Source organism: Pseudopipra pipra, chromosome 1, assembly GCF_036250125.1.
Source record: "Pseudopipra pipra isolate bDixPip1 chromosome 1, bDixPip1.hap1, whole genome shotgun sequence".
Lineage (NCBI taxonomy): Eukaryota > Metazoa > Chordata > Aves > Passeriformes > Pipridae > Pseudopipra > Pseudopipra pipra.
The window spans coordinates 62231949-62257540 of record NC_087549.1 but is presented as its reverse complement, the minus strand read 5'-3'; the positions used below and the strand labels follow the sequence as shown (position 1 = coordinate 62257540).

The window sequence follows — 25592 nt, the reverse complement described above, 5'->3', positions numbered from 1 at the left end:
AGCTTTGCAATTACCAGCAGCAAGAGAGTTAATGCACACATTGGATTTGCCAGAGTTTGGAAGACTAACCCCAGGAAAAGAACAGAAGTGCTTCATGTCTCCTAGAATGATGTTTTCAGTCTGATTGAGAAATGCAACTTAACATTGAATTGCCTCAATCCTTTTTTTCAAAAAATTATTTTTAGCCTGAAAATTATAACAGTTACAAAATCAGTTCTACAGAAAAAAAAGACATGATTTCAGACAACAGAGTTTTTAACCATGTGTGAAGAATTAATGCTGAGGTCACAGAATAATTACACCTTGATGACAATATATAGCAATCATAGTGATCTTTTCTCTCCACCAAAATTGCTCTTAATTATTTTTTGACTTTCCCTTCAAACATCCACTCAAAGAAAGTTTTTACCTAAGCACAAGCAAGTACTTGGATCTCCATATGTTTGGGGTTTTTTTAAAAAAAGTATTTTGTGGGTTTAGTGTATTTTCCAGCCTGTCGCTTATGACTTTCTTCAGAGGTGTTTCTGATAGCATTATAGGGAAATGTATTCCTTATGACAAAAACATATGCCACATGTCATTGAAACATGACAAAGGTGTATTTGTCAGGGTGGTAGTGTCTATGGACATAAGCTACGGGGTGCAGCCCTTTTGTATGAATCTCCTTCGGATAGATAAAAGCCTTGTGACTAAATCCTGAGCATGGCCACCAGCACTATCTCTTGCTCACTATATGTTACAAACGCCTGTTTAAATTGTGACCCGTGATTTCACACAGGACTTTGCAAGATTTAAAAGGGGAAAAGAAACTCCAGGTAGAGAATCTGCTGTTCTTATGAGAAATTTTCTAAAATCTAGTTTAGGTGTAGGGATTTTGTCTCAGTATGATCAGAAAGGTATTTCCATTTTTAATGTTTACACTAAGAGAGTAGAGAGAAAGAGAGGAAAAGAGTAGAAAGAGAAGGAAAGAAAAATAGAATGGTTCTATACCTCTGTCATTCTGAGTTTGTTTTTTTAGTTACATGACACTCTAATGAAAGAAAATTATTATGTTAACATTTTTTACCACTACCTAAGGCAATATATGTATCCATAGGTAGGGGAAATGGTGTCTTTTACTATTTCAATTAAAATGTCACAACTTGTTCTGACAAAATAATGGCTTCTCTGAAAAAACTGCTGTGGGTGAGGCTGTCCTATTTAAATTCCAATATGGCTTCAACGTAAAGAGCAGCAGAAGCTGATCTTATCCCACAGAATATTCCTTGCCTCAGGCTTGTTGCCTCTCAAGTATTTTAAGCACTAGGAATTTCTGGAAGAATTGCACATGCCCTGTCGATCTCAATACTATATCAAAGGATGAGCACCTAAAGTCTTACTGAACTTGCTAATGCTCAAATGTCAGACTTCCCTATATCATCCAGAGCAGACTCAGTTCTAATAATTTTAAGAATACATCACTGTGGTCTAGTAAAGTGTGGCTAAATCATAGAGATGTACTTTGCATTACCATGCTACAATCAAGGAGTAGGAAGTTAAGTCTTTCCTACAGAGAATTTAGGTACAGTCCCTTAATCTTTCATTTCCCAAGTTAAATCTCCAAGCTGAGGACAACTGAAACAAGTTTACCACTTGCACAGTGCTACTCTCAGTCAGGTTTCTTGAAACAAAGCTTACTTAGGAGTCCAAAGACTCTAAAGTGAATATAAATTACTTATTGTGTTATCTACAGTGGAGGTCTGCCACAGTTTCAGTCACTGGTGTAACTCTGGAAAATTCACACTGGAAAATTCACTCTTTTTTCTGTACAAGTTTACCTGTATGTTAAATCATGTTGTTTTTCAGTAAAAATAGTGGCTTTCAATGGTGTTGGACTAGTATTTTTATGATGCTCAGCAGCTGGCAGCTGAAATCAGGCCACATTCTCAGTAAAGTCAAGACCTTGATCAGCAGCTGTAGCACTGATAATAGTCTCTGCTACCTGTGGACCATGTAACGTCTCAGGGATAAACACCTTCTCCCAGCTTTTAGAACTGCTTTTCTTCCACACCCAAAAATATCCTCCCCAAAGATCAGAGAATTCATTCTGTCTCACTCTCTGGAGAATTTACGGCTGAAGAAGTTTGAATTCTATTATCTGTCAGGCATTTCTTTCAGCCTGAATGCTCCAAGTTCCTATTAGGTAACCGTTTGACTAGGCATTTCTTCTACAAGAATATTTTTTTATTGTTGCTACAATAAATATATTGGGAGGCTCCTGAAACAGACCTTAGGGCTGCACTTGAGGGATAAAACACCAGTTCATTAAGAATATAATCTAAATACAAGTGATCGAAAACATCTGAAACACCACTTCTCAGTGCTAGTTTTTAAACTAATACCAAAGCAACAACAACCACTAAGAAAATGAAACCATTTTAAAGAACTGCTGTGTCTTCCATGCTATTTACTGGTCAGTGTCAGGGGGTCATTAATGTCTGCATACAAAAAGGTTTTATAAGATTAAATCAGTGGCAATTTAACAGGGTACAAGGTACAATGCCATGTGAGATTTCAGTCCAGACTCAATCCAGGGCAGATATCATGGGGAGAGGATGAAGGAATAACATCTGTGCCTTAAACACAAATAGGAAGAGATCCTTTTTATGTGGTAATTTCCTCTGTTCTTCCCAAGAACTTAGAAAGAACTGATCTTTGTTTACTATCAACAGTGGTTAACAATTGTCCAAAAAGTGGATAAACTGCTGATTTCTTGATAAGCCCAGTTCTTGGGAAATTGCAGCACTGCATGTGTGATAACTTAGACTAGGAAGAATTCCACTGATACCACTTTTTTTTCATGTGAGACCTGAAATAACAACTCTGCCACAAATTAAGTGGGCTAAATACAAATGCGATGTGCAGGATAAGTGAGTTTTTCTTGGGTTCAGACTTTACGGAATTATAAGGAAACAAACCCGACTGCATTTACACAGCGGGGAGTCAGAATGTGATATCTCACTTTTGAGTCACACATTCATCCTTCCTTCTAAAGGGCCATTACATCTCTTGTATCAGATTAGATTGCCTTACCTGCAGAAGCTTCATCTACCTTTGTAATATCAATCAAGATGTGTAAAATGTATCTAGGCTTGTCGGAAATACGAGAAAAATAATTCTAACTGAAATAAGCCAGGAATGCCCTAGAGTAGACAGAGTTATGGCACCAAAAAGCATTTATTCTGTAACAGGGAGAATTTTAGAGAATGTTTGTTGTTAGTATAAATTGCTTCTGCACTGAAGAGAGAAATCTAAGCAGAGACAAGTAATTCAGTGGCACAGTCCTCTACAGAATTGCACCTGGTGTAACCACTCCCATCATGCAAAATGGTGCCAGCATGTCCAGATGAAGGTAATAGTGTTCTACAGTCATGTTTCATCAATGTAAATGACGAGAGAAGGTTCAAGGTAGTGTGAAACAAAGCCCAGGTAGTCTCATTCAGGAGAGCGTGACAGTGATTCCACATGTGGAATTAAATAAGGAGCTTTTCAGCGGTCATGCAGAAGTGTCCTCCACTTGCCCCCAGTCATCTATTCCCACACTACCCTGTCTCCCCATTATCTCATTTCTGCCAGACAGCTGCATAAAGAGCTGGACTGGGGAATATTACATGGTTCATAGCACAACCCTACCAGCAGCTATGAGACCACAGCAGAGTGTCTGGCACCAGGACATAAGCAGTGCCACTGCTGCATGCCAAGCAAAGGACTATGAGAGCAACTCTGAGAGTCTAAAAGAACAGATGGTCATAATTACGTAGATAGTGAATCAATGAGGCAGAGGTTGTGCAGCAATGCTGATTTATGGCAGTCTCACTCTTCATTAGTAACCAGTTTTCTCCCCCACAGGTACTTTTGCAATTTGGCTTGGGTTTCTGTGATGTGAACAGTAATGCACTGGAGTGGTGTAAATTCCACCACTGCAGTCCAGCTTCAGAATGGGTTCTGATGTTACATTGCACCACTGGTGGGAGTACTAAGGCAAGGATCAAGACTGTCTCAAATAAGAGGCAGCACATAGCCAATAGGGAACTGATTTACCTCCAACGCAAAAAAGCTAATATTCTCATGGCTTGGATATGGTCAGCTGGACTATGACAGATTTAACTTGAGCTACAATAAGATGTTGTTGCCCTCTTTACTGTCCAGTCTTGCTTTCTGCTAGGATACTGCCTTGTGCAGGACAGTCATCAGGAAGTTCCACTTCAGTGCAAAGTGCAGCACTTCTGATCAAACTGTTCATAAGCACTTAGCTTACGTGCAGAGAATATGTATCTTTATATATGCCAACTCTAAAGTACAGGCAGTAAATTTCTATCAGAAAAGACAGTCTTGGGGAAGAGCAGCCTCCTAGGTGCAGAACCATCGCACTACCTGAAGACTACACTTATACCACAGATTTATAGCATTTTGGAGAATTTTATGCCACTCTTCTGGCCACACCCTTAGTGACTAATAGATATAGAAATGAAGACATTATAATTATTTATAACACTTTGAAAAAGAAAACATTCATTATAGGGCTTCTTTCAAAAAGCACATATACATGTAAGCATTTTTTAAATGATGTAGTCTTTATACAGGTGAAGTTGATATAAAGTTGAAATAGTGCAATTTTAAAACAAAAGTTAGTGCAGGAGTCAAACTACGACAACAACAACAAACCCCAAAATATAAGTTGTAGATTTTTTTTTTTTGTTTTGGAAATACATTACTACATGGGTTCAAAGAAAAGTATACACTCTGTTGTCAAAAGCACTAAAGTGCACCAAAGTGCTTTTGAAAGGTATCCATCCACCAGTTAGCCCTCAGTGAGATTAAGATTTTCTTTTGGGATTGAAACTAGGATGCTTTTGAAAATAATCTTAGTATGGGATTCAGTTTTGATGTAGATGATGTCTAACAAACTGCTACCAGTCGAATAGATACTATCAAATAAAAAAGTGCATTTCCTTTGTTAATTTTACAAGTAAAAACAAGGGAAACAGTTGGAGAAATACTTTGTTTTCAAGTACATTTAACAACATTTTGTAACTCATTTAAAGAAGTGGATTACATCCCATTGTTCAGTTTTTCAGATAGCAACATGAAAGTCTGATTACTTTAAAATGGAAAAATATGGATTCTAAAACATTAATATTATCAAGAAAACTCAGTAATAACTTCAGTTTGAAAAGAAATAATTTCTAATGCATTTTATGAAAGTCAGTTTTTTTAATACGGTCCTTTGTTGGGAAGCCCTTGCCATCAATTCAGTGTTGAGATGAAGGAGTAGCTGATCTTTCTTATTAGAGTAGAAAAAAAACATTAAAAAGCAAAAGCTCCTAAGCTAAACTGGCCACACTGAAGACCATAAACATCTTTGATTTGCACAGAGGCATCACATCAGCTTGAGAAAAACAAACAGGACAAAAGCAGAAAACAGAAATTTCTAGACCTTCATAATGCACTGTAGACAAGAGAGGAAAGATGATAAAGACAAATTATCAGATATATCTGTGCAGCAAGTAATGATTATTTTTCTCTGCCTGAGGTTTTGTCTTTCTTTTCTCTTTCCAAGGATCACTAAGAGAAGGGCGGTAGCAGGGGTAGGATGTGTGTATCTGTGTCTTTTTTTCTCACACACAGGTGCACACACACTTTCAAAATCTTTCCATTGGCTTTTAATTTTAGTAACTCTTAACCCAACTGGAAGAGAATCTACAACTTCTTGCTTTTAACATTATAAATATTTCAAATGTTATAAAATCTATTGCAAAAATGTACATTCAGTGGTTTTATGAGGCACAGGACCTGCTAATGTATTTTCAGGGAAGCTCACATGTACTCTGTTCTGTCCACTGTTGGACAACGGTGGAGAATCCAGGGGCTCACGCTTGATTGCTTGAACCAAGCAAGGGTTTTTAAATTCACACGGCATTTTGAACACCTCATTATTCTGCTCTTTCTCCTCCCCTGGGCTGGGGCTGTAGAAATGGCCATAGCAAGCTGCGTGTGGCAAGTCGGGCATGCTTTCCAGACACATGGAGGAGTTCTGAGGGCAAAATGGGGTCACCTCCTTGTTACGTGAACCCTTGCAAGATCTGTTCAAGTTTAGGTTGTTTGGATGATTTGCTACGATGCACTGCCAATTGTGTGGCGTGTAAAGGCAGTGCCTTGGCTTCTGACAAGGCAAGGCTGGCTCACAGAGGTCCGGTTCCATTTTGAGGTGCACTCTACTGGGGTAGCTATATGCCTGCTTTCTCACCGAGCCATTCTCATCCAGCCACGCTCGGTTTTGTGACATCAGGTAGTTATCAGCAATGTTTTCAGAATCAGAATCATATTCCATTTTGATAGGCATCTCCAAGGGAACGGCTGTGTCATAGAGAGACTCTGAGGATATTAACGGTCTCTGCAGTTTCAGATGGTCTGTCACATAGTTCTCTGCACAACGCTGCTGGACACCCGGGTAAGATGGGCTGTTTTCTACACTTCCCCAGTGGGAAGGACAAGTTGATGCCAAATTTAAGAAATTTTGGTCTCTGTTGTAGAATGATCCAGCTCTCCTGTTTGAACACGTGTTCATTCGCTGGTTCATAGAACAAGAGGTAGAGTTTCTTAAATTCCAGCTGCTGTTTGTGGTGCAGTTGTTTTGGATGCCTAAAACTGAAGTGTTAGAACTGAGAGGTTCCTCTTGCATAAAACACTCACCGTTAGTATGGGGTTCAAACTTCACTTTTACATTATCTTGTTCATTTTTTACTGCTGTCCAGTTAAGATGCTTCCACTGGCCCAGAGTTTCAATGGCACTGTTACGGGAAAGACCCTCCAGGTTTCCTTTCAAACTGGCAAAACCACTTAATATCTTCAGTTGTTCGTCTTCTTCCCTTTCAATAACAGTAGAAAAAAAAAATCCAGTCAGTCAGAGGTTTCAAAACTGTTGTTTTCTGGGATACAAACAGAGTGGCTTAACATATGTGACAAGCAGTATTTTGTCCTCCATATGGGACTTGCACACTCTTGTCCATATAACCTTTGCATTTGCTCCAGAGTAAAAAAGAATGTCCCTGAATCTGGGCATCGGTGTGTGTGCACAACTACCTTTCTGTGGCACTGTTTCATTTAAATTCTGTCACACATTCTTTCTTCCATTTCAGATGCACAGTTCACAAATACCTTAAATACTGTAGTGGTGTACGATAATTACCTTACGCTTCTGTTCTTCCCTTAAAATGTATCTAAATAATATTTGTGCGTAGAAAATTCTAGAGATAAAATAGAACTAGTATCTTAAATGAGATGTATTTTGTTAACAAAGAACTGTTTGGACACATAAGAACTCTCTGATCCAAGTGATTTGAGGGAAAACCACGGGGATCTTATATTTTGAGAATGCAGAGTTAGCTGAGAGGAAATCAAATGCATGAATTAAATGTCTGAATAGTAACAGATATTCATATTGGGTGGAGGTTTGTTTTACGTATCTTAATTTATGTTGTCTTTTGTTTTCTAAGATGACCAGTGACTTAATTTTCCATGATCTCTAGCTGAAGTACTCAACATTAGTGAAGAGGTCTGGCAGAGGATGTTGCCTGAGCATTTCCATGCCTGATGCAGCAGTTTTCAGAACATGGGGTCCAAATCTAGAGGTTCAGGTCTTGAATTCACTAAGGTGCTGATTCCCAGTCAGGCAGGATCAGTGCTACAAAACCACGCTATCCCTCTCCAAACAGGAAGTGGACATCTCAATAAGAAACCGAGCATGAAAACCTGAAGAGCTAGTAAGGGGCTTAGAAGGCTTTTTTCGTAGCTCGCAAAAGAACTTTTTCCTTGGGCATCGAATCAATGTGCAAGTATAGGATTTTCCAGTAGAGGGAGTCCCTGTTGTTACAAAGAGAGAACGTCCCGCTGAAATAAATGTACAACACGAAAGGGGAATATTTTCTCTCTCTTTTTTTTTTATATGAGGTATTAAATATTTTCAGTTCTCTCCTAAATATTGTTATTTTTATTATTGACAGGATTGAGATGCAAATGATCTGATACAAGTTTGCTGCAGAGCTAGCTTCTTAGAAGATGAGTAAATTGGGAAGCAAAGGACTGAACAAAATGCAGTAGTCAAAAAAAGTTAAACCTCCAAATGAAGAGTTTTACAGTGAAACAGTATCTAGTGAAAATTCTCCAAAAGAATGTATGTTTCCAGGAAGACAGCACACAGTTTAACAAAAAAAAAAAAAAAAAATAAAAGTAGTAGCGAGTACAAAGTCTATTGCAGACTATCAGGAAAACAGAACTGAATATAACAGCCAAGGCCAACTCCTGTAGTACTTCAGTCTGTGGGAACTATCAAGCACAAAGGAAAGATTTTAACCACTCAGAGGGCAAAAATGTAACTAAATAAACCAGTTTAGAAGTAGAGACACGAATACAAGAAACAACGCCTTTTAATCTGCTTCTTAATAGAACTTCTTTCTCTCACGTGGCAAGGTAATGTTTGTGCCATCCCAATAAGCATGAAGTGTTCCACCATCCTCAGGTAGGAGCTCCTCTGCTATTCATGTGGATCCTGGGACATACACTGCCTGCAAGGAGTATCTACTCTATTTTTCATTTATTTCTTCCATCTGCAATGCATTCTAAAGGAAAAAAATCTGTGAATAGCCACATTTTAAACACTGGGCCAGATGGTGGCTATGTACAACTCTCAGTCCCTTATTCAGTCCACTCTCTTATCTTCTCCCTCAGACTAGCTGGAAGAGATACCTCAATAAGGCCCACAGGAACTAGAACGGACAGTCCCATGGGGAAGGATGAAATCTATTTGGGAGGAAAGAGTAAAACTCATCTGAGAGGTCTTCTTTCAATGCAAATCTGTGAGATTTGTTTACAGTTCATGATTGAGCCTACAGGCAACTAGATGTATCTATCTACAAACATACAATGAATATGAATACACTTTAGATTATGTTGCATATACAGAACATGAGCTCAACTGTCATCCATAAAGAAAAAAAAAGTTTAACATAAATAAATGTTGATATGTATAAAAACTAGGACTCTAGGTTTTCAGTTGCAAAACAAAACCACAAAATACATTTTAGTGCAAGACAGTTAAAACATATTAATAATCAAGCATTTTGTTTCTGTCTTAGTATGTACGTACACTCAACTTCAGAAGAAAAAAACCCCTGAAGACAGAAAATACATATTGTTTAATATTATTATTATTTAATATTATTAACAGCCATTTTGTATGTTCCAAGACAGAAATGGATTTCCTTATCATAAGTAAACTAAATTCTTCTCATTTAGCTCTTCTCTTAGGTCACTACAGTCCTTTTAAAAATTTCATACATAAAGAATACATTCATTTTTCTGAATTTTATCTTTCAGTACTGCAAAATATACTTACTTTAACATTTGCTGTTGGGCAAGGACATATTCTGAACAACCACTTCGATACAGAAGTTGAGTGTTAGCTTGAACCCAGACCCAGTGATCTTCATTTGTTTGTACTTTGACTAGAGAAATGCCATTTTCTCCATTATTCTTTGCTATACAATTTAAAAGAAAATCTATTTTAATACAAGTAGTATTTAGTATTTTTTCTTACCTAAACTACAGGTGAATGTTCACAGATTTGTTTGCTGCCCTGGAATCATCAGCATAGGAGAGTTACAAAATGAGGCAAATTACATTTTAAAACTAAAATTTTAAAAGCCTAATGAGACACCTAAACTGTAACCAAGGATTTTTCAGTATTACTCATTCCTTATAATTGTTCCCTCTCAGTAGTAGTAGTACTATACCAACAGGAAAATTCATGAAAAATGGGGCTATAAGAGAGGAATGGTTTCAAAGACATTAAAGATTTCCAGCAGATATGATAGAAAGAGGAGTACAATTCTGCTTAAGAAGTTGTCCAGTGAGGTAGACTCTCCATCAAAATTTTATCCATTGTAAAATCTGAAATACAGCATAGACTCATAATTTTTCCACAGCCCAGCACTGGAAAAACATGAGTCAAAGCTGCAAACAAATCATGAGTTTTAAAGACAATGCATTCTAATTTTCCTCTGTTTTCTAATCTTTGGGGAAAACTAGCATTTGTAACATATCATCCAGTTTTCGTCAGAGGGATAGATATTGTTATTAATTATTATGGTTTTCACACAATCTTATTAAATTCAGTGCTGTCACTCTCAGGAAAGCATATATTGAGTATTCTTTTTTACTATGATTGTTTATTTCTCTGTAAACTTTCTGCCCACTCTGAAATTGCAGACTGATTCAGCATTATCTTTTGAGGTGGACAATTTTTTTTTCTTTTTTTTTTTAAAGAAGAGCTGTTGGAGAGAAGCAAAAAGGGAGCACTGGGACCAAAACCTGAAAATCCTAGCAAGAGGAAATAAGACAAGGCTCTTTTTCCATAAACTGGATGTCATCCAGAAGTACTTAGCAGACACACCTTTGATTTGGTTTTCAGCAATCTGTAACGCATTAGTGAAAGTGGCACCTTCATGGTGACTGTTCCTTCCATACAATTCTGTTGCTTCACACAGCCCTGAACTGCCTTTTGAACTGGAGCTGTAGAGGACAGAAAAGGTGGAAAATTCCTTGTCAGTGGATGACAACACAGTAGAATCACAGACTCTAAAAGATACGATCTTCAAGCTGTTGACCATTAGCAAAGACTTATAGTTTAAGTATGTAGTAACTAACACTAAATAATTATCTATTTCCTGCATCATTCAGTTGCTCAAACTAGTGTGTGACTGGATTTCTGTATTCAATTAAGAGGAATAGCTATGTTTAGGAATATTCTACCCATGACTATGTCTGGAACAATAAATTTCAGCTTGAATTGAGACAAATGCTGTGTATACTCTCCTTTGCCTATTCAAAGTACATTTGAGGTACATACATCACAGTGACCAACAATGCATTTAAGAGTAAGACTTCAATTTGCAATAATCACTATAATTATTTGAATGGATTTCTTCCAATCTTTAGCTGAAAATGCATATTAGGGCTTGAAAAGGGTGCAATGTCTGTAACACTGCTTTACAGATGTTTCCCTCTGTTAAAACCATCAGAAAAAAAAGTACTACATAAGTTTGCCCACATCCTTGGCTACCATGCTTCAGGCCTGAACCAAAGGAAACACTGAAGATAAATGAGTGCTTCATTCTGGTCAAATCCTTGGCCACTGTCCAGTCAGATAGCAAAACTTAAGTAAAGCACCTCTCTTCTAGGAGCTGAATTCTGATCATCAGTTAATTTCACCTGGGCCTCTGAAAAAACTAGCAAGTGGAAATGACTTTCCAACTCTACTCCAAAAGCCTGCATATTCCATTATACCAGCCTTCCAGCAAGTTCTTGTCAAAAGCATGTATGTTCTAGAATCACATTATACGTCTGGATAGTGAATCCACACATACGCAAACATAATCTAAGTAAAAGCCAAATTATGATACTGTTGGTCATACTGATGAGCATTTTGCTTCACAGCAATCGACCTCATTACAGTAAGATTATATTTAACCAAATAAGGGAAAACATAATCCTAGCTCCAAACATCAACCAAAATTCATTCATAGAAGAGTAACAAAACTGAATGTTAGGAAGGGAATGAGTTTGAACACAATCTGTCCCAATCTTTTGTGATGGCTACCAAATTATCACCCCCAAGCCATTTCGTGCAATTTTAAACTTAGGTGTTCATAAAACTTCTATTGAAAGATAAATGCACACACCGAGTACAACTCATTAGCCTCTATGTGAACACCCCTACACATGCACAGTCAGCTTTCTGAAGTTTTCCTTTTCCTTTGTCTGTTAACAAAATACTCAAGTCCAAATAATTGTGTTACTAGAAGATACTTAAATTTGAAAACTCCCAGTAAAAAAACATTTTCTTTTCCATTTTTACAGCTAATGGAATGACTTTGCTGCATTGGTAACTTCTGAAGGCGAGGAAGATATCCTAATGTTTCATTTTTTAATATAAAACTTCATATATAGTAATAAAATACGTAACATATATTATATATAAACTACAATATATTGTTTTTTCTTGCATTATATTGTATTATATCGTATTATATTATAGTAACTCTATTATCTTTGGTTTATATTAAATAGTTAAATCCAGATAAATTATTCACTTTTCTAAGAAAGAGTTTAAGAGTTATTTGACATAATTTGTGCTTTTTACATGCTTAATAAACATGAATTTCATAAATGCCAAAAGATTAATTAGTAAATACTTTGTGTTTGCTGCTGTTGCATCATCAACTTTGTGTTTTGCTTTCACAAGTAGGCTTTTCATCTTCATCTCTGTCACAGAAGGGAGCAGAAGTGGTACCACTATGCAGAATAACGACAGCTGAGGTGGCAATACTGTTCCTGATGAGGACTTTTTCCTTTGTCCAAAGAGAAACTTTAGTTTGCCTTGGAACTGCATTGTCTGGTATGCAAAAGAAAAAAAAAAAATGTATGTTAAGCATTTAGTGTATAAACACTTAAAATGCTAATATAACCTATGGATCATGTTATTTAACACCAAGACAAGTTTTGAATCATAGATTAAAACTAGGAATTTCATTATCTTCGTATGATTTAAATCATGCCACTTCAGAAGCATGGTGGGCAGAGATTCTATCAACACTAAAATGAGACATTTGAAGAAGGTTAATTTTTCCTCTCTCTCCTGTGCACTCAAAGCAGAAGTTCTGTGTTACCCTCTGTTCGCCGAGACGGGCAGTGTATAGTGCTGCAAACACCTTTATCTGCTGTACCTCACTGAGGCTGGAACCGTTATTTTTCCATACTCTGTTCTCTCCAGTGAGATGGTTTCTTAGTTTTTTTCCTCTTGCTCTATACTTTCTCGGGACTGGCACAAGCCAAGGACTGTGCAGACAGATGCCAAGAGAAAAAGTAAGCTCAAGATAGCCAGATACAAAGTACATAGCTTGAAAGGAACATCCATTCCTGCCTCAAGTATCTTTATAGTCAGAAGGCAGAGATCAAGCTAACACCAAGCTGCTGCCCCTCAGTGAAAAAATTACCTACCAATAAATGACCCTTTTGCCCTTTTGACTTAGACATTTTCCAGAGCTACAAGATTAAAACAGGGATGTAGAAATGACTAACTAATATGGCTGTTAAGACCCATAGTTTCCCAGCAATGAGCATTTGAGAGAGAAGTTGCATTTCCCTGTCTCATGCTAATCCCCCCATTTTCTTCGCACATGCCGTAGTTTCCCTTAAGTAGAAACACCATTGGTCTTTACTAAGCAAACGGAGAAGTGATTTCTAGAAAGGAGCATGAGAGAGACTTTCTAATTCTTGGGTTTATTATTAAAGGACTCTTCTAGAAAGGGGAAAACGGATCATTATTTTTCCTGTTCCTTAAAGCAAATGCTTTGAGCTTTAATGTTAATTGTTGAAATTCAGATTTGCCACTCTTGTGCTGTGCCCAGGAAAAATTGAGGACAGATACTGTCTAAAAGAACTTACAACATAAAAGTTTCTAGATTTTTTCAATTTCAAATATTACAACCTTTTTTTTCTCTTATCTTCTTTATGCATATTAATAATTATCTTCAGGTGTTTCTTGTTAGTGCACAGCAAAGAAAAATATATCCTGACCATGGCTCTCTACAATATTTATGTTCAATATTTATGTTGAAGAATTTTTCATATAAGTCATTAAAATCTTGTACATCATGACTACAAGTCATCTGAGTGGAATTATACTTACAAGGAATCCAGAAGTACTGTCCAACAAGCAGCGAACTCGACAGATGAAACAGCGAGTTAGGAAGGAAGAATAATCTGTTGTCATGCTGTCATTCTCTTGTGCTTTAAACAATTTACTGAGAATATATTCTTCTCCTAGGACCAACAGTGAAGGCAACACAGATCAGATCACACTAAGAAATAATGAAAATGTTCTGTAGCCAATTGAAGAGGCTGTTACAGAAATTGCTAAAAATTGCTTTATGGATGGGCGAATATTAAATTGTAACATGTATAGATACATCTGCACATGTCCTACCAAAAATAAAATAAAAGCTCTACAATGGAGTTCAGGTGAATTTCTCCAGAAACTTTGACTTTATTTCCTGAGTTTTTGTAATTTTTAATGATGTGAAGTGGGGTAGCAGATGTTGCTGGTTTTGAGATCAGAGATCACAGAAAATGCATTAGAAAAAGGAACAAAGTAAGGAAAAATGCTAATGCAAGAAAAAACAAAACAAAAAAATGGACAGTGGCTGATTAGCTAATGCTCAGCTGTTGCCTCCTTGATTTTTAATGAAGCGTTTTCCACTTTTGAACTATAAGTGCTCAGCTTTTGAAATACTTCTCAAAAGACACAAGTATTTATAATAAAAGATGAACTCAAGAACTGAAATTCTCCATTATATAGATTAGGACAAAAATTCCAAATATTTGTAAATGTTATAGTTTGAAATATTAGTGCATGTTGTTTAGCTTGTTTTCTGTGTACTTCCTACAAAATTTTGCCAAGTTCCTCAGGTATATGTAAGTCTCTTTTAAAACATAGGAACTGTTCTACAAGAAATGCAAGTTTCATGACTGCGTTCCTGCAGACTTCTTAAAAGTTGCTGAAGGATTTCTTACAAGTTTCTCCTCACCCAGCTGGTGACTGTGATTCCCAAATTATTTCCTCAATTACTTCCTCGGTAAATGAAATGCATACATTTTGCTGGTATCAATAATTCTTTATAAAGTTAACAATTTCAACCTGATTATATGTTCTGTAGCTGTGATTTCAGCTTAATGCCTCATGTAGAACAAATCTTGAGCACGGATATCCAACTGGTATCCTAGGGAAATACAGCCTCAGAAGAAAAAGCGCATTGCTAAACTTACTTGTTCTTCAGAAGACTCCTGTCTACATAATTTTGCATGGGAAAACAAATGGCAGAAAGTGGTGCTGCCACTGTGGTTCTGTTCATAAACATTTTGCATGGGATTTTTTTGCATTAATGAGAGGAATACTCATGTCCTGATCAGTGTCAACAACAGATTGGTAGGATGAAGACTGATGCTGTTCATTCAGCGTGCGAAGAATATATGTAATTACTCAGAGAAACATAAAGAAAACAACTTAGTGGCCTCAATGGCACACACTACCTTATAAATGCCAAGGATCATGAAGAAATGTCATCTATGAGACAATGACATAAATAAATGCCCCTATGTAGCTTTCTGGTGAAGAATCTGACTTGACATAGCGTAGACATGGGCACAGATGGAATGCACTTCTATCTCTCTACAGTGGTGCCTGTGTTTCCAACCAACATAGACAATCCCACCTGTTTCTGTTGGTAGTTGCTGTCCAGACAACATCTGGGGAGGATTCATGGCCCAGTGCAGTTGTCTACAGAAATCCTGGCGATCATCCACGTGAATGTAATCATATATATTTTGGTGCATTACATCAGTCTGAAACAATTACAACAAGAAATGCTTAATTAGTAAGTGTAGGGGGGCAGATGCTTATCTTTAGATTGATACTTTCCTTAAAATAAAGGCTGTGTAGGATACTTTCAGAGCAGATTGAGTGAGGAAAGTTATTTCAGAGGCCCCTATTTTTAAATATCTGCTTTTTCCCTTCACATCCTAAGGTGATTCTTTCTGTTCTTAACTCTTTTGTACATATGCAAATGTGAGCCATGAAAACATCCAACTGGCAACTGATGACTAGTGGCAACCCCCAGGGATTAATGCTGGGACAAACCCTGTTTAATGGCTTGACTAAGGAATCATGGGATAGAGTGCACTCTCAGCAGGTTTGCAGAGGGTTCCAGCTGGGGAGGGCAGAACAGCTCCTTGATGGACTGTAAAAATAGGTGGACAGGAACCTCAGGAAGTTCAACAAAGGCGAAGTTCTCTCTTAATTTTGGGTATCCCAGGAAAAAAAGATATTAGCATATTGAAATGAAGCCAGGAGAGTGCTACCAAGACACTTAAGAGGGCTAGAGCACATGATGTATCAGGAGAGAAGAACAGGGTTTGTTCAGCCTTCAGAAGAGAAAACCTCGTGAAGAACTTACTGCTGTCTACATCAACCAAACAAGCAGATAAAGAGACGATCAAGGCCGACTCTTCTCATAAGAGCAAAGTGGGAAGACAAGAAGCAATAGACACAAGTTACAACATGGGAAACTGGGACTTAATAATAAGAGGAAAAAAAATTACGGTCAGCATGGTTAAACACTGGAACACATCTTCCAGAGGGGTCATAGAAACTCAGAGCTTGACTAGATGAGTCCCGGACCAACATGCTCTAGCTGGATGTGCTTTGAGCAGGATGTTGCATTAGATGACATCCAGAGGCCCTTTCCAACTACATGGTTCTGTTATTCTGTGACTTTACAATATATTTATGACTCACAGACAACCAGCCTAGAAAAACAGTATCTTATACTGAAATTGAAAGGAAACTTTTAGCTAAATCTTCCTTTTATAATGGATCATGTTTCTGTTAACAAAAGCTTTACAAAAGGAACATCATGGCAAGAAATAAATCTTCACCTGCCTGATCGCAAAAAAAAAATAATTTGAAATGGCATAGTAAAATAACTGAATTTCAGTAATAGTGTAAGTCTAATCAGCAGTAGAAGGATAAGGTAGATAAGGTAGCAACATACAGTGCTGCATTTTAGAAAGCCAGCTAGCAGAAGTGGCAACAAGAAAGTCAATACAATGACAGTGACTAAGTATTCTAAAACTTGTCAATATATTTACCTGATGAAACCCTAGATAGTCCACAATTGTAGATGACGCATAAAATATCATTCCATCTGCACTCACCACCAGTGCAAAACCATTCAGTGACTGAAAAAGGAAAATAAAATAATTAAAAAGATAATCAGAAAATGAAGAATAAAATTGGTATAAATGTAATAATTTTAAGAATATTCTAGATATGAAAAAATCACTCTGCAAAAAGTTTGACACCATAAAGGCCTTTTTTTCCTATCATGAAAAATTAATAACAACCTGGAACCTGATTTTTTTCCTTTAAAATGTTAAGATAGTTAATTACAGTATGACTACCATATTGCATTACTAGTTTATTGTCTAATTAATTATCTGCACAATTATATTTTGTCATTATTCATCAAATTAAAAGTTTAATAGAAAGTCAACTACCTTGTTTTTCCTTTTAATTTAAACTTTCATATTCCATAGTAATTACTTTGAATATATAGGCATTGAAAATAATAATCTCCTATATAAAAATTAAATACATGTGCTGTTGTAGCTAGGAGTTTAAAATTGGATCTGTATTTTAAAGTATGACTATTTTCTTAAGCTCTTATTAAAAAAACACGTAACATAATTGCATAAATGCAATGAATATAAAAAGTAAGCCATAAGTACTTCTTTTATAGAACAATATTTAATCTAGAAAAGAGTTAAATTAATTCTTATAGACTTGGTGATGCAAGGAAAACAATCAGAGAAACCCAAAAATAAAAGTAAGGTATAAATGAAATACATGATATAAACAGTAAAGGTCGTGCTGCATACAAACTGAGAATTTTACCTCTCCCCTTGATAAAGGTTTAGTAACATCTTTGCTCCAACAGGTTGCATTCCAAAGTAGTTTAGATCCTGTCATGTGATGGTTTTGGGGTCTTTTGACATTACAGTTCAAATAGCTGTTGCTGAAATTGTGCGAAATTATTACTATCCCTGGTTCACCTTACTCTCAATTTACTAATGTGTCTATTAATCCTGAGTTAATCCTAAAGCACAAGGAGGACGGATTTTCAGTTGTTCAGTAACCAGATACACTGACATATTTTTGTGAGTTTGGTTCTCTTTTCAGTTCCTAAATAAGGACCAGATTTCCAAGACTGCTTGAAGGCTGTTCCCACTGTGACAATGCTGGGCAGATTTTCAAGAGTTCAATGCACAATAGACTGACCTCCTCAGAAGGTTTGGCCCCAACCATAAATATGGAGCACCTTTGGAAACGTGGCCCCATGGGACCACACTTGGCCAGAGGCTCTCTGCCTTAAAGAACCTGTGAAAAGATGACTGGAGAAATGAAGTGGAGAGCCTGCAATGGCTCACCTACATTTGGAAAGAGCTGTAGCAGCAAGTGATTCAATCAAGTCAATGCGAACCATAAGTCATTGCTAAGAATAGTCAAGGGCAAATCTTGTTTTGTTCCAGGTCAGCTCCATAGATACAAATCCTTTCCAGAATAAGTGTTATCTCTGCCTAGTCGGGCTTGTGTTGAATACTAGTTATCCTTGTCAACTCTTCAAGCACAAGCAGCTGCTCAACTGGTGCTATTTTCTGCTCTAAATAAGGCCCAAATTTGTCCCAGCACCTCACCAACCAGAAGACGATGTGTCAAGATTTCTGCATCTTCGCATCTGTGCCTTTCATCGTACTGAGAGGAACCTCTATAGATGGTATCTGTCATACACATTTCCAATGTGAAATGGAGACAAGAAACCATTTCTGGCATCTTATTTCTGGATTCATCTTCACAGCAATGAAACCATCAGTGATGTGATACTAGGAATTTTATTACATTTTGAACATCTGGCAGGCCTTTTAATTTGGATAGACTAAAAATTTCCACAAAGATAACCATAGGACATTTAAGGGAGCTCCTTTATGCCTGTGGTTGTTACCATGCATATTCCAAAAGACCTCCAGTCCTGCCCATGAAGCCGGGGCAGGTAGAAATTAAAAACATTAAAGAAATGAAAGAAATGTTCTTCATTAAAAAGAAGTTCTTAAGCTATGCAAACTAATGAACCAAGCCCTACCTGGAAAAGCTTAAACAATGGCCACAAGACCCAAATATAATCAAAGAATCTCCTAGGTTTCAGCCCCTGTAGGAAATAGCACTGGAACACGTGCCTTTGTCAAAGATTGCTTGTATGAATCAAGAAATAAATTCCCCTACTCAAAAATTAATCTTCTTCAACATATTGGTACATACTCTTTAGGCCTAGACACCTAGCCTAAGACATAAGTATCTACCTTTAAAACATAAAACTTGCTCCCCCACAGCGGAAGACAGGAAGGTTTTTCTTTTCACAAGTTTTTCTTTCACAGAGCCAGAGTCAGGACTAGGTGCAGCAGTTTGTAAAAACTGGAAAGGGACCATGTGGATTTCTAAGGGTTCAGATCAGTGCACTGGCAATTAGATCTGTGAGGCTGGAGGAGGTATTAAGGAAGTGGTGGGAGGAGCAAGGGGAAAGAAGAAGAGGAGGAAAAGTTCAAGGAGCCATGTGATGAGGTTAAGCCAGAAACAAATATGGATTTGAAGAGAGTTACAAACTTCCCCTGCTTTGTTTTTGGTTTGTTCTCAAAATCCTGGTGTCCTCTCCTGAGTTGAGATCTCTTAACTAAACATCGCCTGGTTTTCATGGCCCCAGATGCAGACATCTGATGCTCTGCCCCACAAGTAGGAAAAGCAATACCCACTTTGGAGCAAAACCAACTTTTATGGAGCCACATGAGTCTATTGAGGATTAACACAAATTCCAAGTGTTTAACCTCATTTTAGTTGGGAAACCTGCTGCTTCAACCCCATTAAAAAGAGACAAGCCGGTCGTAAAGCAAAATTTCATAACCAATGAGTCTCACTCATGGCTGCAAATTCTCCTGTTTTCTCAATATTACCCCAAACCATAGTTCAGTGTGAAAACAGACATCTGTAGCATAGAGGACTTTGAATAGAGTCAGAGTGGGCTGGGATTTATATTTTTCTTATCTACTTGCCACAGGCAGGGTAAAGAGGAGGGTATTTGCTAGCACAGGTCTGGAACCCCTGAGTGGGTAATGGTGATTGCAAATTAGTAGAAAAATAACTCTTCCAGCTTCTCAGATGAATCTCTCAGGTACCAAATACCAACTCCATACTGAAGTCCTTTATAGTAACACTGCACTGAGATTTTTCCATTTTGCTGGCCAGAAGCCTAGTGACTGAGTGGAAAAGAGAGACAACTTCAGTCCATGAGAATGAGCAAAAGTATTTCCATTTTTCTGTTCAAAATTACCAGGTGTGACATTATAAGGGACAACAAAGTATATAGCTCCACTTATAATTTTTAAATGTCTTCAGTTATTGAAATAAAATTCTCAGCAATAGCTTTCTCTCATTCCCAGTGAACGGGAGGCTTCAGTGGTGTGCTGTGTCAGAATCACAGCAACCATCTGCCTGGGTAATTGATAACCTGGGGAGAGGAAAAGGGGAACAGGATGCAGACCAGCCTCATCCCATGTGCGGTTCACGCTTCCTAATGTAAGACGGTGTTTACCCAAAACACTGAGGCAACAGCACAGAGAAGTAAAGGCAGCTCTCTTCATTTCACTTTAATCCTTTCAGTAGAAATAATGGAAAGCCTAAACAAGGCTCTTGTATTTGGAGGATGAATTAACCAAACTCCACAACTCAAAGTTAATGGTATTTGCATCGTGTACAACTAGCATGTTTTAATCAGTAAAGTCCACTTGCATCCGAAAATTTTTATCACTATCGCATATTTTTCAAATGCACAGAGGGTCACTTGCACACATAAAAAAAACACACACGCAAAAATATATGGACCTTAAAACTTTTATAACAACTCGCTTCAAATCTGCAAAAAATACATGGTTTTAAACTGCCATTTGGTAAACCATATGGATTCAATGACAGATGGAATTTCTAATCCAGGATAATAGCTGAAACATGTGAGACAGACTTAAGTATGTATTGTGAACATTTGTTTGTTTGTATTTGGCTTTTTAAAAACACTTACATGAGTTTTCTACATTGTACTTAAAAAATGAAATCATGTGGGAGTTTTTTCCCAAATGAAAAAAAAAATAAGAGCTTGGCACCAGGCAGGGGCCTGTGTTCTTTTGAAAAAACATGTACATCCAATTATATACTCACGAAAAGCTGCACCTGCTACTGAAACAAAAAAACAATTAATCTGTCAGTTCAAAGAAAGTATGATATTATTCTGGTACCCACAGTAGCTGTGAGATTAAATTTATCAGTTCCTTCCATTAAGAAGCTTTTGAAACATTATTAGTCAAGAGGTTCTCTTTGGGAATGAAGGCAAATATTTTGAGGAAGATAGGACTTCCTTTGGCAAGATCCTTTATATATCCTGATTTTTTTCCCTGGTCTCATAGCAGAAAATCAGCCAGAAAAGACTTCAAAGATATTTTGGTCAAGGTCATGGCATAGTAAAAATAAGGAGGAGGGGAAAAAAAAAAAAAGAGAGAGAACAAGTTGCAATTCACATTTCTCTTATTACTCTTCCTTGAAATAAAGGAAAATTCACTAGCGTTAGGTCTCCAGAGACCATGTTACTATGGCTACTAAAGTACAACAGTCAAGGCCTGCAGCCATGCCTTGCTTTGAACAGATTTTCGAGTCACGCAACTTGGGTACTATATTTCCAGGGTCAGTTGGCTCGCAGTTTATATGGAACAGCTTCATTTAATAGTGGATTGCTGGATTTTTGCATCCTATGTGGGATGGGGCAATTTTCTGGTGATCTAAATCTATTTAAAAACTCTCGAAATTAGATACTCTTTCTTGTCTTATGAATATTAGAAGGGAAATGCAGACAGTTAATGTGTCTTCTGTCTTCAACTGTATTGTTTAGAGAATCAGTATTTCTTTCCAGTGGTGTTTTTAGGACTCATAATTGCCCTTCTCAAAATCCCTCTGGAATCCCTGAGTTTCTCTTTATAAATGAAAAAAAAAAAAAAAATTAACTCTTACAGAACCCTGAAATAAAATCCCACATAAAAGACTATTCAGAAGCACCATATCTGGTGACATCAGAATATGGCCTTTGCTCAACAAGTACAGTATCTCTTAGCCCTCTGGACTCTTATGTATTTCTCTGGTATCTACAAAGCAACTTCAAAAGGAATATTTCTATGAGTAAGGAGTAAGGGGAGTGGCAGAATTGTTTTTGCATTCAGTTTTGATCAAGGGCTTGTGTGTACTGCTTAGTTTTCAGGCAAAAGAAACAAAACAGAAGACAAATTTCCATCATTTGAGCCAGGGAAGGAAGTACAGGCTGAAGTCTACAGACGTGGGTTTATAAGGGAAGCCTTTCATAGAGAAAGTGCTCAATCTGATAAACTGGTTTTCACAGACAGCAGAAATGTTTATTTTCAAATATAAAGAGATAGGTACATATGATCATTATGCCCCTTTGACTCCTTCTGGCAGCACAGATAAAACAAAGTTCATGTTCCTACCTGTCTCCTTGACCCTGAATATCACTTGAGGCTTCTTTCTGTATGGATATTCAGCAACTAGTGCTGCACTACCAAGAGCAATAAGATTGTTCACAGTGCCAGATAGATCTGAGCCCTGGCCCTCCCATTTACTGTCAGAGGGAACAGCTGTGCCATCTGAAAGGCACAAATGATTGTGAATCATTCAGCTGGTGAAATTTCTCATTATTCCATTTCTCAGTGTCTCATCACTTCCACCGAGGAATTAGGGAAACCTTGGAGAGACTTGTTTATATGTGTGTCTTCAGTCTAACAAGGGAGCTGGAACACTGTGGCTCGTCAAGAGGCAGCAGACAAAACTGGCTTCCTGGAAATCAGTTAGGAAAATGTAAGTCATTGGACTCCGGTAATTGTGAGCTATAAACTTTCAAGAAAACATAGTAGTTCCCTGGAGGGTGAGATTGCAATGTGTGCACACATGTAAACACATTTTAAACCATGGTGATGTTTTTTATATGCTTGATATGTAATAAGTATTGGATACAACCAAGAACAACTTTGCCTTTGAAGTTGTTTTGAAAGCATGATGCAAAATTGTAAATGCAGTTTTTCTTCCATTATATTTTCCTTCCAAGCTAAGCTTTTGTAACAAAGCTTGCTTAGTCTTTGTCAAGTCCTTGGGATAAGGCCTTTCTCCGTTCACCATATGCATGAACTGCTGGCCCCCAATGAGTCCGGCGCCTCAAAACCAATTACTCTGCCCAAGGTGGGATTGAAAAACACGAGCCGAAGCATCGATTGACTTTGTATGTGCAGAAAGTTGATGTGGAGCATACTAGAAAGAGATGCATGCCAATTAAATCTCTTTTTTTCACAAAATGGAAATGAGAATACAGACCATGCTTCCACAGCGGAGCAGTACTAATGACTAATAGCTTACAGGTTTTGTTGCTGCAAAAATGAATTCATGCATGACACCAAACACCTCAGTACAAATTTGTTATAGGACATGTTTCTTTAGAACAAAATATAATCACAAAAAATGCTTTCTGTTGATGGCAAGGTTTGGTGGATTTTTTCATGTCTAATTGTAAAAATTTCATGATCCTTTTCTTTGCATTGTCATATAGGATTTCATATGGGAAGCAAGAATATGAATACTACTTAAAGTTAATGGGCAGTATACAGGTACTGGAGACTATTTATAATAATCTAAAGAAGAATTATATTCAAATTATTGATTCTAAAATTGTTGGGAAAAAACACATTTTATTTATTAATACATAGATATACATATTATGATTACAAGATATGTTATGAGTACTTGGATGACTAACGTGCCATTTACCTTAGTAATTATCATGAAAGAATACTAAATTATGACATAATCTTTTATATCTTTTCCTTAAGTCTCTTTATTAATCATGATGTTGAATTTAAAATTGTGCTCTACTAGTAATGGAACCCTCCTGTCAATGCTCTTTCTCACAGGACTACACTTGGAAATAGAAACAGTCTTTATATTGATTTATGCAGTTTCTCATTTCACTTCCTCAAAAGCAGATGTTGTATTCACAGATGGAAGCAAAGCTGGGGCAATATCATATCTTCAGTGCAAGTTCAGCTCTTCATTTTTTCTGAGTTCTGCAGCTGCTCTGAGCTTTTCAATCTTCTCTTCAACAATTTCAATATAGAAAATGTAAGCCTGATTAAGTCCATTTGAGAAGACTCAAAATGAAACATTAATTGCTCACTACTCTGCATGTGTAATAACAAATTTAGTTAGGTAGACTTTGCAATAACAAATGTAGTAAGATTAACCATTACATTTCACAGAAATAACTTACTGAGAAGAATCTCAAGTAATATTTATCCAACATGTTGGACAATTAAACATATGTAAATACCAAATGTCTGTATTTTTTTTCAGTGTTATTTACATGTAAGTGCATCAAGTCCTGAAGAGAAGCCGTCATAATATTCCATCCACAGCTGACTCTTATTTGTACTTACAAACTGTTAATGAGCACAAATGGCAGACATCTCTTTCTATAAGGAATCAAAACCTAAAAGAGACAATGTTGCAGCCTATATACTGTAAACAGAATGTGATGCCCTAATTTCAGAGCAATATTTTTCTGTGTATTTAGCACTATATATCACATTTTGTAACACAAAACTATTTCAGAGGGTGGGGAGAAGAGCAAAATAATCCATATTTCACATTCTGTTTGATAATACATGCTAAACCAGCTTTTTTAAACACCATTTCAGGTCAGTAGAATTTTCAGGGAGAGTGACCTTCCTGAATTTGACTCTGGGAACTGTTTTACTGTTTCACTTATCATCTTATGCATGTATTATATCCTCTAAGTATCCTGTATCAAACACACTCTGTCCCATACTGACAGCAGGGTTGAATTCTGCTATTAAAGCATTATGCTGACCCAGAGAGGAAGGCAAAACTTATTCTAATCTAGATATCAAGTGGGTGACAGTGGATCATCAGTAGAGGGGTAAGGACAGAAAGCTAGAGACAACTCCTCTAACCAGCAGCAACAACTGCAAATATTAAGCTGTGTTAACTCCTCAGTCTCTTCTGCGAGCCCCTGCTTTAGTTTGAGCAGACATTTCTTTCCTTATTGCTAAAAAAAGTCCAGTCTGAGTTACTGGAGAATTCTGGGGTATTGCAGTACTGGGAGGAGTGGGAAAGATGCAGAACAATTTGGTGAAAATGCCTGCTTGTTGGTCCCCATCAGCTTTTGCAGCTAGGAATTCCCGGAAGAACTGCAGTTACAACGGGATACAAAAACTATATAATTTCTCTTTTTTCTACTTATAAAATCTCAGGAACTGTTAAAATCAGAATAATGGTGATTTCTCTTGAAGTTCTTGAAACAGGAACAGAACTATTTGAAGGGTGCCTATTTGTCTTCCTGTCTCCAAATCAATACTGTATCCTTGCTTCTAATAGGAAAGAGTACATTTAATGGTCAGCATCATGCTTTCAATAGAAAGATTTTTTTCAGTTCAAACCCATCAAATAATGTATTTAAGTTTTATTAACTACGGTAAACAAAAAGTAAAAGTGAAATATACTCAACATTTCTAGTAAAATATATGTTTTTCTTTTGAAACCTCCATACCCACAAAACAAAATCACCACGAGCTTGCAAAAATTATCAAGACTACACACAGTATAGACTGGACCTGCTTTCTTGCTCATCACTCCACCTGACTGAGAAGACAGCAAGGCTGTAGCTCATCAGCTTTTCTAAGTTGAGAATAAAGAATATACCAGAAGCAATTCT

At 37.0% G+C, this 25592-nt stretch overlaps 1 protein-coding gene across 1 annotated transcript in view; it reads right to left on the bottom strand.

The window, feature by feature from the left end:
- Positions 1 to 3295: 3295 nt before the first annotated feature.
- Positions 3296 to 25592, bottom strand: part of AHRR (aryl hydrocarbon receptor repressor) — an 88190-nt gene continuing 65893 nt past the window's right edge. The window contains exons 5-11 of the mRNA XM_064659084.1: positions 16804 to 16893; positions 15369 to 15498; positions 13787 to 13920; positions 12291 to 12490; positions 10490 to 10608; positions 9434 to 9575; positions 3296 to 6908 (exon numbers count right to left, since the gene is read on the bottom strand). Coding sequence (XP_064515154.1) covers positions 5789 to 6908; positions 9434 to 9575; positions 10490 to 10608; positions 12291 to 12490; positions 13787 to 13920; positions 15369 to 15498; positions 16804 to 16893 — 1935 coding nt within the window. The 3' untranslated portion in view covers positions 3296 to 5788. The remainder of the gene's footprint in view (positions 6909 to 9433; positions 9576 to 10489; positions 10609 to 12290; positions 12491 to 13786; positions 13921 to 15368; positions 15499 to 16803; positions 16894 to 25592) is intronic.